Below are 14,064 nucleotides of genomic sequence, written 5' to 3'. Positions count from 1 at the left end.
AGCTGTCTTTGTACAGGAGGTCCCTATAGAGTATTTAAGTACGGGCCTCTTTCTGTATATTAAATACCCGTAATGTGACCGAATTTCCACAAAATAACTGTGATTCTACAATTTCCCGACAGTCGAAACAGCTTCTACGGGGCCATTGCGGACTGGTCACGAACGTATACCGCCATTCCTGTTTAAAGGACCTTTTCATAGGCTTGTATAGAGCCTCCAAGTTGGGGGGGGGGTCGGGGGGGGGGAGGGTGCATCTCCATCTTGCGCGGGTGAATTTCTGCTGCAGCGGCAGAAACAAAAATGAGAAAGAAACGCGATTTCGTATTGCGCAGCGTAAATTGAAAGTTGCGCGCCCACGTGCAGCTGAATGTACAAGTGCACCATATTCACGAACGTGCGCCTTGCCTAAAACCCCGAACTTGCATTGAAGATTTCGATTTCTGCCGACTCTGCACGCCCGCGCGCTCGAGACAAGTTTTGCCCGGGGGCGCTGTGTAGAACGACCAAACGAGAGCAAACAAAAAAAAAAGCGTTCATCTTCAAACTTACGTGATAAGCGCGGCGACGTGCTGCGCTCGGGGCGATCCATGTTTGCGAGTGAGGTCCTCCGACGACTACTGGCGCAAAGTCAACCCCGTCAGGCTCCCCGCAGCCACGCGTGTTATTTAACACTTAGTATACGCGAGAAGTTCACGAGTTGGAACTCAACGTCGACCCAACGCGCAAATACAGCGCACTGCGCCCTGGCGTCACCGCCAAGCGCTGGGAGACGGCGTTCGCGACGAGCTCGGCACGAGTACGGGCAAAAGGTTCGAGTGGTTCGTCGACCTTGGCCCTGTCAGCCCCGCCTCGGCTGGAGGGAGGTGAAGCGGGGTGTAAGGAAGATGGAGGGGGAAGGGGCGCGGTGTTGGGGGGGGGGGGGGGGTAGAGCGTACTCCGTTGGCTTTCAATGAGATACGCTTGTCGTCTGATAATTGCTGTCGAGCGGCGGCTCGCCGTGTCTCTGCAGCGAGTGGCGGTTGAAAACCACAGAGGCTTTAGCCACGGCGTGCTTTCCCCGACACAAGTGGTGGGATAGTGCTTACGCTGCAGCTGTTGGTGGTGGGGAAGGTCGACAAAAGACACGCGGTGCTGCAGATTATGTTGCGGAAGTTGGGTGCCCTTGTGGAACCATGCAGGTGCAGCTGCGACGATCTATGCCTGCTATGCCACTCCGAAAGCGTTTTTTTTTTTCACGTGGGCGACGTGAAAAAAACCGAGCTGAGCTGAGGAACGAATTGTGAGCTGAGAAACGTGCAGATTTCGAGGTTCGTGGAAACTGGTAGCGAAGCTTCCATAGAAGCCCACATGTCTTGGAAAGTGGTGGCTTGTCGCGACCGCCGCGATTGGTGTGTCGTGGAAACTACTTCTGTCAAGAAAAAAAATAATAAAGAAGAAAGCATGACGTCATAACCGGAGGCGCAAGGGGCGTCGAGATCTTGCGGTACTTGGCGCGAATGTTTGAAATTACTTAGGGTCCGACATTTTGCACGCTGTACGCGAGCTGTTACTTTTCTTCTCTGAGAGTCAGCGTGTCGTTAATATAGAGGAGTGGTCTGCGTTTTTAAAGTGAACCTAATTGGGATGTCAATAACGGCGGTTGCTACTGCACACTCCTCAAGAACTTGAGAGAATAAGATGTAAATAAGTGACACACTGAGAGCAGTTTCAAAAGCCACTTCAATTTTATTTTCCTAGAACTGCGCATGTGGTGAAGATGATCAAAAATTTTTTTTGAGGGACGGAAGGTACTATGGCCATAATATATACTTATCAATATAGCAATTCATGCAAAACCTTTTCACAGAGTCTTTGAAACACTCACAATTAAGTGCAACACCATGGGTTCATACTCATCATTTACCGGACAAGACAGCATTGAACCCATATAATCATTCATAAAACATTTCAACCTACAAATTTTTCCTCGTGCAGTGCTCTTGGAGCTTGTGTGACGGGGAGTGAACAACATAGTCCGACATTTCTTCGTGTAGCGCTCAGCATTCATTGTGATGGCGGAACACACTTCGGATGCAGCAGCGCGAACATTCGCGATATCGAACTGTCAACACTCATACGTTTTAAGCCCAGACCACACGTACGCTCGCGAACGCGCGCAAGCTCGCGTCCGCGCGCCTAGTGCCTTGAGCGCCTCGCGAGTAATGGCGGTTTGCATCCACAAAGACGCGCGACAGCGCGCGCTCACTGGGCTCACTCACAGACGCCTTGGTAGGCACCGCTTCGTACTTTGTTATCGATAGTGTATCAAAATGCTTCGATATCTATAAACTTAATTGTTATATTTTTATAGCTGCTAGATCAGCGCATAAGGGAAAGAAGAACCACTTTCTTGCATGATATAAATCTGCTTCACGGAGAGTTGAACGTTCCGCGCCGTAGGTGCGTAGCCAGGCGCGCAGACGCGAGGCAACCCAAGCGCGCGATAACAGGGAGGAGCTGTTCCCCGCGCTCACGCCGCGTTTCGACGCGTACGAGCCATGTCGCACCATCTGCGCATGCGTGGGCGCGTGAACGCGAGCTTGCGCGCGTCCGCAAGCGTACGTGTTGTCCGGGCTTTACAGATAAATGCTGTGCGCTAGCTCAGGCTAAATCTGTAGTCCAGAGCACGCCACCCCTTAGCAACGCATATAAATAAAGAAAATGACCAACCCATCTCTTACCGGAAAATGGGGGTAAGCAAAGCTTGACCGGCGTGCATCTGAACTTCGACGCGGTTAAGCAACCCACAGGAAACGGCGCCAGATTGCTTTGGCTTCCCGCTCCCTCAGCTAGGGATCTTCTTTTCATTGCTGTCAGATTGCCTGGGCTTGGGCGGCTCTAACGGCTGGATCGGCGCGCAGACAGCGAGCCCTTTCACGGGCGAGTTCTCGCCGCCGCTCGTCGAAGGCTGCCTGTTCCTCAGGGGAACGTACAACACGTGGCCGTCCCATCCATTTGCTGTGGATTAACTAAACGGAACGATCGAACCCGGTGGCAGCGCACGCGAAATGGCTCTAATGGCTGGATCGGCGCATCGACGGCGAGCCCTTTCACGGGCGCTTGTGCAGCTGGAATCCTTGCTTATGACTCACGCTCCGGTGCCGGCGCAGCTGTCAACTCATAAAACAGCCCTTTCCCGCAGCTGCTCTATTCTGTGAGCAACTGTGCTTTTTTTTGCGTGACCACCACAATGGCACTGAAATTTGTGAGCCAATACAAGCTTCGCTTCAGTCTATGCTTCAAAAAGCATAGATTGCTTTGAAATTTAGGACAGTGAAGACAGATGAAGCGCAATAAACAAAGTCACAAGAACGCCTGAATCCACAAGTACAAAGATCAGACAAATCCATGTACTTCTCATGCATGGTGGCTGAACTATTGCGGCGCCAGAGTTCACTCTAGTAATTATTGTAGGAAACTCCGTCAGTGGTATCATTTTTGAAACGGCGCGGTGGCAAGTAGTTCGCCCAGCCTGCTTCATCTACTCAAAGTTTACAGCAGCTATCCCGTTCTAGCATGTTGCCTATCTCTCATTTGTGTTTTCTTTCGAGAACGACGCACCGCCCTCTAGCCACTGAAGTTTGCTAATACACACGCACTGGCTTCCATTTCATGTATACATAGGCGATGCAAAATATAGTAGCAATTTTTATGTGCGAAAAGCCATTGCTACAGATGCCATGGGCATGTCCTCACTCAACATCGCTAGAGATTTGTACACGGCATCGTCGCATTGATGTTGCGCTGTTCATTTCGTAGATGTGTGGCCAGAACAGAATGACGAAACGTCAATTTACGCATTCAAGCACAGAAGTAACTAGAACGCGAATGCAATTCTCCACAACGTTAGGAAATTAATGTCTTGAAACTGGTGTCACCCTGGTATAATTCGTTGCAAGTGGATGCGCCTTGGGAACTTCGCTGCTAGAATTTGTAAATTGAAATATATATATATATATATATATATATATATATATATATATATATATATATATATATATATATATATATATATATATATTGGTCTTCACCCGCGACACTCAGGGCGCGCACGCTCCGATTCCGCGCGCGCAGCAAGGGGGACCCTAGGCAAAGCTCTCGAGAAGACAGAAAGTACATTTATTAAACTGGGACTAAATACAAACATCAGTTTTAACGTCCCTGTCCGAATCTGAAGCTAGTTACACAAAACATGGCCGAATGGTCGCCGGTGGCCACTAACGGCGCACCGCGACAGAGAGAGAGAACAAAGAAACGAGGAACAAAGAACAAAGAACCCGAGCAGTAAGCAGTTGCCTATCCTTCGGTCAGCGCCTGCCATCGCGCGCCCCACAGCAGAGAAGAGGAAAATAGAAAAAAAACGACAGACGAACAGACGGAGGCACGATCGGCGGACGCTGCCTCGGGACATCGAGACGACGGAAGAGTGCGCGCGCGCCCGCCGAGGCCGGGACCCCGACGAGCCGAAGTAACCATCGGCCGGCGGCGGACAAAGGGGGCCGCCGCCGGCAGAGAGGAACACGTACGCACCTTCCGACGCCCCGATGTGGTCTCCCCGGGCCCCGTCTTGTGCGCGCTTACCCGGAGTGCACGCAAGCAAGGCCCGAATCCCTCCAAAATGTCGGCCAATCGGGAAAGCCTGTTGACCTTCCCGTGGGCGGGAGGATGACAGCAGAGTGACAGTGTTTTATGACCCGCTGCCACCCCGTCCAGGCAAGGAGGAGAGGGACACGGAGCCCCCATCAACACAACGCAATGGCCTCCACACAACCACCGCGAGAGCCCGAAAAACTCCGCGAGAGCCAGAAACCCCACAATATATATACATATATATATATAGTGGGATAGCAGGCACAATAAAATGATTCCACTTAGCGAGCACCGGACACCGGCACATCGCATCTTTCCCCGATTAGACCATGGCTTTAAAGTACAACCAAAGATCGCTCGTACCAAGCTTATGCGTCATTCGCCATTGTTCTTTGCCATTTACCATTGGAATAAGCTGCCTGCGGAAATCGTTTTTGTCAATAGCCACGACGCTTTTGTTAGCAAACTGATGTGCTTATTGCGCGCCGACTGTTAGAATTGTATTGTGCTGACTGCTTGGAATTGTATTATTCGCGATTGTTTCCACTACTATTTCAGTTCTACTTTTTCTAGTATGTTCTTGATGTTTGCAATGTATTTTTCAGTAGGTTTTATCAAGTTCTGTTCCCAGCAAATGGCGCTCGTTTTCATTATTTATTCACCGTAATCTGTAGTGTTATGTAAACTCCTATATATTGCCTGTAAAACGGACTTTAGGGTACAAGAATAAAAAAGTATTAAACTGTGAACTTTCTGCTGAAACTTTTTCACATGGCATCTATTATGTCTACTACTACACAGCTTCGTGTTCTTCCATATCTTCTCGCGTCACTTCATTTGATCATTGCTATATGTAATATTCATGTTGTTCGTACCTGTACTTTTATTTCACCTACATATAGTTCAACAACTACTGCTACCCGCCGTGGTTGCTCAGTGGCTATGGTGTTGGGCTGCTGAGCACGAGGTCGCGGGATCGAATCCCGGCCACGGCGGCCGCATTTCGATGGGGGTGAAATGCGAAAACACACGTGTGCTTAGATTTAGGTGCACGTTAAAGAACCCCAGGTGGTCAAAATTTCCGGAGTCCTCCACTACGGCGTGCCTCATAATCAGAAAGTGGTTTTGGCACGTAAAACCCCAAATATTATTAACAACTACTGCTGCAATTGGCGTTTTTCAAGGTTTGTGTTGTAAAACTTGTACTCAAATGTGTGATTAGTGTTTTTCGAAGATTGTATGTTAAAGCTCGTGCTGCTCTTTCTCGTATTTCACATGTACATTCTTCACATTGTACGTGGCAGCAAATTCTTGTATTCTCATACTCGCACTGGATTTTCACGCGTGTTCTGTTGCGCAGTTCTGCGCATGAAGCGAATGTTCTGATACACAACTGTGAATCTACTTCAGCCTAAGGCCTCAACTACAGACCAGCAGTATTTAACTAACTAACTAACTAACTAACTAACTAACTAACTAACTAACTAACTAACTAACTGAAAAACCAACTAACTAACCAACCAACCAACCAACCAACCAACCAACCAACCAACCAACCAACCAATTAACCAACTAACTAACTAAAGAAATAAATAAAAGAAAAATAAATCAGCAAGCAAGCGAATTTCGCAAGTGTGAGAGCCCCGTTGTGAGAGCACCGGGATTGTTTGACCATTGCACGCGAACGCCAACTGCTCCGTATCTGAAAGCGACGGCATCCCTTTAGGCCATCGTACCCCGGACTCGTTGCGTTGTCCGCAAGAGCTGCCGTCTGTTTTCCCTATCAGCGCCATGAAAGAGTGCGCCCGCAGAGCCAAACGGCCAACCCAAGCAGCCGATGTAGACAGACGTCCTTGCAAAGAAGAGAATCCCCAGGGTGCCTGCGGCGATTTGCGAGCATTCCATGCGGCTGCTAAGAGCAAGAGTGAATCGCGTTGCTATAGCGGAACCCCTCCCGATGCGGAGTATGGCTTAGCCTTCGGGACTGGTGAATTGTCCCGGGAGTACCAGCTGTCTCTTTTCGGTACAAGGCCGCTCTATATTGGGGACGGACGACAACCGATCAGGCCTCGAAGCGTTTTTCGGTTTTTGTCTGCTTTTTCGCTGCTGTCTTACATTAGACGTTACATAAAAGGAACGTACTCTGTGAGAGCATTTGTTGCCACTTTTCTTCCACTGTTCCTTTTGTTTTTTTTTTCGTGATTTTCTTTATGCCACATCAAGTGGTTCGCGCTGGCAAGTTCTTATCACGTCGAATTAGCCATTGCGTATATTGCTGTCACAGAGACTAGCTGCCCTAAGCCCCCGATATTACACTGCGGACAGAACTTTTTCACATATTCCCGACCAGACCACTTTTTGAATTTCGGTTTGTGTAGCCAGCGTACTTTAGAGGAGGGTGTCTTGAAAGTAAAACGGTGACTCCGGGCTTAAGAGGAAGCTTTAGCTAGAGCCCAACTCCGAAGTGGCCTATTCAAATACATGTAAAACGCAAAAACATTTTTCTGAGGGGACCCCTGGACCAACTTTAATGAAAGTTGTTGCATTTGAGAGAGAAAGGTTAAATTATAGCGAGTGTTGGAAGCGGAATTTCGATTTAGAGCCTGTATTTTCATAAAGAGATTTTCCAAAATTCAATGATATTAAAAAAATAGAAGCACGAAGTTTACAAATTAATAGCTCTCCATCATGAACAGATATCGCGGTTCTGTAAACGGCGTTCGTGAGATCGTTGAAAGCGGACAAATTGAACATGTCAATATATATCTTACGTGCATTTGTTACGTTGTTAAAAAGGGTTCTGCAAAAGCTTTATTTCTATATTAAATTTTTTTGTAATATTCCTTTGTAACATATAAATTTTGTCCGCTTTAGATGTACTATAAGGTGTAATTCACAGAAGTGTGCTATCAATTTTTGTTGCTGAGTTAGATAGTTGTAAACTTAATAGTTTTGTTTTCTGAAAATTCTCGATTTTTGCCAATTTTTAATAAAAACATTGAAGACTTAAATAAACAATTCAAAACAAACAGTCACTAGATTTCACGTTTTTTTTAAATGCAAAATACCTCGTCAGATATGGTGCAGTGGTTGCCGAAAGAAACGAATTCTCCTTTTACGTGTATTTATATAGGAGCACCCGAGCTAAAGCTTCCTCTTAAGGGTACGTTAAGCTAAGCTAGTTTGTAATAATTCATCTCCCCTCAGGTCTTCTGACGATTCCACGTGAAAAGACATATTGTGAAAACATCTTGAGGCTTTATCATGAAAGGGTTTTGTTATTTTGATTTGATAGAATTGTTATCCGTCGCTACAAGTGGCTGATCCATGTGACGGCGGAGATGGGGCTCCGTGAAATGCGATGATAGAGGGCAAAAGCAATAAAAAAATGAAAAAGAATAATTGTTACAAAATACGCACGAAATAATACTATGGCGTTTCAGATCTATCACACATCACTACGGCTATTTTTGTGAGCGCTATAATTACTCACAGATATTATTCATAGTATTTTAGCTTTCTAAATAGTCCTTCCGCATCACGCTGTTCTTCACGCTCTCTTGCACGCAAGCATAGTTCAGCGTAAATAGTTATTACGCGGACGTATCATTACTAGTTGGGCATATTTCCTCCCTTTAATGACTCCATGAAATTTTTAAAGATCGCCTGTGGCAGATAGCAGAATTCTTGGCGTTGAGCTGGATTATTCGAAGAGGTCGAGATTACTAGCACGAAAAATCAAAACATTTGTTCACCTGATTAACCAAAACTCCCTAATTAAATTAATTTCTTCCCAGCACATATTGCAATTTAGGAATTGTAGCCGGAGAGCTTGCAAGACGTATCTACTCGAAATGAATTTGTAGGATGACAGCAGTCTTGAGATATTTCCCGCAGTTTGGGATGAAATACATGGGCGTTCCAATTATTTTTGCGGTTTAGTGCATAAAAAAGCGTTTTGTTGAAGAAAGAAAGTAACTAGAAAAACAGCGCATTTTTACAGCGACTATGATGGGGCGCATCTCCAAATTGGCGTTTTTCTGGAAATTATTTCCAAGTTGATACACCTTGCAACCTCACCGGCTTCAATCGTAAATTACAACCTGTGCCCTAAAATATTTAATAAAGAAGTTAATTTGTGATTTTTGATAATTAGTCGAATATGTGTTTCCATTTATTGTCCTAGTAATGTTCACCTCAACGAATAATCCAGCTCAAGGACAAAAATTATAAGAATCAGAAAGACAAGACAGGTGATTTTTCAAAATTCCATAAAACTTAAAATTATCCCCTGGTACACTGCGACGCTCTTAGCCCTTATGACGTGCACGAAGCTTCAGTTAATAGGTGACGCATTTGAATGATTGCACTCCATCCACTCTCTTGTTTCGTTCTTCATATCACTTAGCCCCGCTTATTTTGGCTTCATATTTCTGGCAGCAAAAGATAATGTCGATAGTTCACCAGGCGGAGTCTTGTTACTGCGTGCGCAAAATCTTTTCCAGTAATGCCACTATACTGTTGCCCGTTCAACAAAAGTGTATATATAGAATAGTATCACCCGCCTACTCACATTTATTATGGCAGGAATTGCTTGCTATCCTTATTTCTACTAAAGACAGAACAGCCATAACCGAGCCCCGGCCGAAACAGCACGAAAGCTTCATACGTGCTATTATCCTTCATTGTGACATATTTTTGTGGGATCTTGAAAAACTTGTCCTTCGCTGATCTATCCATACATCAGTCCATCCATCCATCTATTAATGCATCTGACCGTCCGTCCGTCCGTCTGTCTGTCTGTCTGTCTGTCTGTCTGTCTGTCTGTCTGTCTGTCTGTCTGTCTGTCTGTCTGTCTGTCTGTCTGTCTGTCTGTCTGTCTGTCTGTCTGTCTGTCTGTCTGTCCATCTGTCCGTCTGTGTGTCCGTCTGTCTGTCCGTCTGTCCGCCCGTCTGTCTGTCCGTCTGTCCATCTGTCTGTCTGTCTGTTGCTCTGTCCGTCCGCCTGTCTGTCCGTCCGTCCGTCTGTCTGTCTGTCCGTCTGTTTGTCCGTCTGTCTGTCTGTCTGTCTGTCTGTCTGTCTGTCTGTCTGTCTGTCTGTCTGTCTGTCTGTCTGTCTGTCTGTCTGTCTGTCCGCCTGTCTGTCCGTCTGTCTGTCCGTCTGTCTGTCCGTCTGTTTGTCCGTCTGTCTGTCCGCCTGTCTGTCCGCCTGTCTGTCCGCCTGTCTGTCCGTCTCTCTGTCCATCTGTCTGTCTGTCTGTCTGTCTGTCCGTCTGGCCATCTGTCCGTCTGTCCCTCCGTCTGTCTGTCCGTCTGGCTATCTGTCCGTCTGTCTCCGTCTGCCTGTCCGTCTGTCCGTCTATCTGTATGTCCGTCTGTCTGTCTGTCTGTCTGTCTGTCTGTCTGTCTGTCTGTCTGTCTGTCTGTCTGTCTGTCTGTCTGTCTGTCTGTCTGTCTGTCTGTCTGTCTGTCTGTCTGTCCATCTGTCTGTCTGTCTGTCTGTCTGTCTGTCTGTCTGTCTGTCTGTCTGTCTGTCTGTCTGTCTGTCTGTCTGTCTGTCTGTCTGTCTGTCCGTCCGGCTGTCTGTCTCTGTCTGTCTGTCTGTCTGTCTGTCTGTCTGTCTGTCTGTCTGTCTGTCTGTCTGTCCGTCCGTCCGTCCGTCTGTCCGTCCGTCTGTCCGTCTGTCTGTCTGTCTGTCTGTCTGTCTGTCTGTCTGTCTGTCTGTCTGTCTGTCTGTCTGTCTGTCTGTCTGTCTGTCTGTCTGTCCGGCTGTCTGTCTCTGTCTGTCTGTCTGTCTGTCCGTCTGTCTGTCTGTCTGTCTGTCTGTCTGTCTGTCTGTCTGTCTGTCTGTCTGTCTGTCCGTCCGTCCGTCCGTCCGTCTGTCTGTCTGTCTGTCTGTCTGGTAATCAAATCCATCTATATGTTAATCAGTCTGTCTGTATGTCTGTTACGCAAATCTATGTAGTATTAATCTGCCTGTCTATTTGGTAATCTAATGTATCTATATATTAATCTATCCATCTGTCTGCTAAACAAACCTATCTAATAATAATCTAATCTATTCGTGTTGCTTGCTATCGTCATCAATCACCAGTCAGAATGAGACTTCATTGTGTGTGGGGGTTGGAGGGGACAGAGAGAAAGATTTCTACATATACAGCTGTTTAAGATAAAAAATTACAAAACAAAAGAGTTGCGTTCAGAGTGTCTGGATCCGAATACCCAACCGCGTCCACACTAAGTTGTTCGAGCGGCAGCAAACAAGATGATGATTATAATGATCCTAATATATGGCGTGTACCCACTAAGGGAGATAGGCCAGGAATCGGTCGGTAGGAAGACGGGTAATAGAAATAATTATTCTAAATAGGCGCACGTAAAAAAAAAAACCGCATTTCCCACGCCCTGTGAGAATCGATGTTATGCAAAGCAATGTGTGGAGAGCCCACCAAGTTAACGAAATTACCATGAGAGCACCAAGACATAAGAGGCTGTTTCATGACCTAAATGAGATGCATGTCGCGATATTCATGTTCTGATCTATCATTTATGTTTGCATGCATTCTTGTCCTACTATGCCAATTTTGGTACATACCAAGACGTAGGCGGCTGTTTCGTGACCTACACGGCACGCATATCACCATGTCATGATCTATCATTTATGTACGTCATACGCTCTTGGCATAATATGCCAACTTTGGCACTTACCAAGTTAATGAAACGACCATGAAGGCACCGCGACGCAGGCGGCTGCTTCACGACTTACATGACACGAATGCAGTTCCGTTCTTGTCATGACCAATCATTTATGTTCGTCATACATTCTTGTCATACTATGCCAATTTTGGCACGTAGCAAGACATAGGCGGATGCTTCATAACTTACATGACAGGCATATGGTGATATTCATGTCGTGAGCGATCATTTACGTTCTATTTATGTTCATCATACACTCTTGTCATAGTATGCCAATTTTGGTACACACCAAGTTACCGACACGACCATGAAAGTACCAAGACGTAGGCAGTAGATAGATACCGTCAAAGTGGCAAATGTTCACCAAGAACTGCTCCTCATTTAATTACCAAGGAAATAGTGCCGAGAGAAGAAAAGTAAGCCAGCATGCTTTCAGATGATGCTAGACAAGCACAGGCATAGGGGGTTAGCGTTTCATCATGCCTAACCTATACCGTACACACACCAAGTTACCGACACGACCATGAAAGTACCAAGACGTAGGCAGTTAGATAGATACCGTCAAAGTGGCAAATGTTCACCAAGAACTGCTCCTCATTTAATTGCCAAGGAAATAGTGCCGAGAGAAGAAAAGTAAGCCAGCATGCTTTCAGATGATGCTAGACAAGCACAGGCATAGGGGGTTAGCGTTTCATCATGCCTAACCTATACCGTAACGACGCTGAGCTGAAGCAGCGCAAGCGTAGGCGACACTTATTTCTGTAAAAGCCCGGAAAACGATACGTAAAACAAACAACAATTTGACATTCGGATTACAAGCATGTTTTGCGACGAGAGTTATGGGAGCTAAAAGAGGGGCTGCAGCGGTATTCCGCATTGAGGCGTAAATGAGCTCTAACGAGGAAGAACATCACAGTGCGTATATTTAATCTTTCTCTTCGAAGAACGCCCATTGTAATAATCCTGCGTCAGAGATGTACAAAGGACGCAGCCAACTATCGGTATTCGCCTTTAGCACCGCTTGCCATTCTACTGCACTCTCACTACTACTGTGTGCGCTTTTGCCCGTTCCGCCCTCGAGTTAGAAAGTGCTCTACGATGTCTCGTAAAGATGCAGCATAGCATGCCTTGCGATTCCTTTATCCGGATGTCGGACTGCGCATCCTCCCGGTATCCGTAAACGTAAACGTAAATTTCTAGTGGATACCTTCGTTATTTCGATACAAGGCAGGTCAGCGCTTAACCCGAACGCCCAACCTTTAGTCGTTATTTGCCTTCCGGGTGAAACGGTATGGCATTAAACTGTTTTTCGACTGGCTCTCTAGGAATGTACAATGAAAAGCGGTGGACATTGGTTCGGCATGCTTCGCCTGCGAGGAGACTGCCACCAGTTTTGTCCAAACTGAGCCCGCGTAGCCAGTGCTTTTCAAATTTCTACACTTTCAGTATTTTCGACCAGAGCTTTCGGTATGCAGCATGGCAACAGGCTTTGTACATGCTTAAAATTATTGTTTAGTCTAGAGTTTCCCCAAACTAAGTTGTTTACAAGGATAGGGCTCTTGTTAGAACTAAACGGGAAAACGTCGTTTGAAGTGCTTTCTCCCATTTCTTTCAAAGCAGTGTTTATCGCTTGTATAGAAAAAAAATCGAAAATAAATATACGTGATTGCGCTGAAGGCCAGTTATCGTCGAAAACGAAACGCAAGATCCCCCAGTTCCACGGTCGTCCTTGATTTTACGGCATGTTTGGGAAACTGAATCGTTCAGTGCCGCCCTTAGCTAAATAGATTAAAGAAAAAAAAACGCCATCGTTTTTCGTTCGCCGTTTGCATTTCGTCCCGATTTGTGCGCCTTCCAAGTACACGTAAGCTTAAAAAAAAAAACGAAAACCGAGGTGCATGGAGCACCCACATGTATTCCCTGTTTAACCAATGTTGTTGCAAACTTTCTTGAACGAAGAAATCCGCAGGCAGCCATTTAGTAAATGCACGCAGCCAAACTTTTTTTGTATTGTTTTTTCTCTCTTCTCGCTTGCTTGTCGCCGTTTTTTCGCACTAAGATACAAAAAGACGCGTGCCTTACCACAAAAACTGATTCTTCAAATTTTTTTTTCAACGTAGCTTCTGTACTTGCGCGCCAAACCAAGCCACAACTTGATACAACATCATCGCTATAGCATTTAATATTATCCGATATTCGTAATCAGTACTCCGAATTTCGTGTTTATTGTCGTCAATAAGTTTTAAGCATTTACGGAACCGTTGTCCATTCGCTGAATTTCAACTGCCTGAGTTCTAACATACGGTGCAGAAAAATAATTTCGGTTGCTAAGGGCCGTTCTCCATTGCCATTTCATGCGTCTTGTAAGGCCAGCGCTTTCAATTGGCCATATTATATACAGGGTAATCATTTCTAAGTTTTACGGAAGTTTAAAAAAAATGCGTGTGGCAGGTAACATAATTCTTGTCGTTGATTTGGAATATTCGAAGTAGCGCACATATGACTAATTGACATATTGAATTTTTAATTAACTTATTTTACGGCACATACTCTAACTTAAGAATTAGAGCCGGTGAGTTTGAAAGATGAAATGACATGAAATTTATTTCTGGGATGACACCTATTTCGGTATAGTACTTCCCAAAGGGTGCGATGGAATACATGGCTGTTCAAGTTAATGTTGTGATTCAATGCATAAAAGAGCGTTTTATTAGAAAAAAAGAAATGTGAGCCATTCTAC

General features: G+C 45.7%; 1 protein-coding gene across 4 annotated transcripts in view; it reads right to left on the bottom strand.

Annotated features, from left to right (window-relative positions):
* Nucleotides 1-14,064, bottom strand: part of LOC135906438 (uncharacterized) — a 55,893-nt gene that overhangs the window by 15,603 nt on the left and 26,226 nt on the right. The window contains exon 1 of one of the 4 annotated variants that reach the window (XM_065437825.1): nt 2,721-3,097. The exons of 2 other annotated variants lie outside the window; for them this stretch is intronic. In XM_065437825.1, the coding sequence (XP_065293897.1) occupies nt 2,721-2,847 (127 nt within the window). In that variant the 5' untranslated portion in view covers nt 2,848-3,097. Of the gene's footprint in view, nt 1-549; nt 793-2,720; nt 3,098-14,064 lie in introns of those variants that run through there. One more of the 4 variants, XM_065437827.1, reaches the window with a different exon arrangement.

Source organism: Dermacentor albipictus, chromosome 5 (assembly GCF_038994185.2).
Source record: "Dermacentor albipictus isolate Rhodes 1998 colony chromosome 5, USDA_Dalb.pri_finalv2, whole genome shotgun sequence".
Lineage (NCBI taxonomy): Eukaryota > Metazoa > Arthropoda > Arachnida > Ixodida > Ixodidae > Dermacentor > Dermacentor albipictus.
This window is presented reverse-complemented; position numbering and strand designations above follow the sequence as displayed.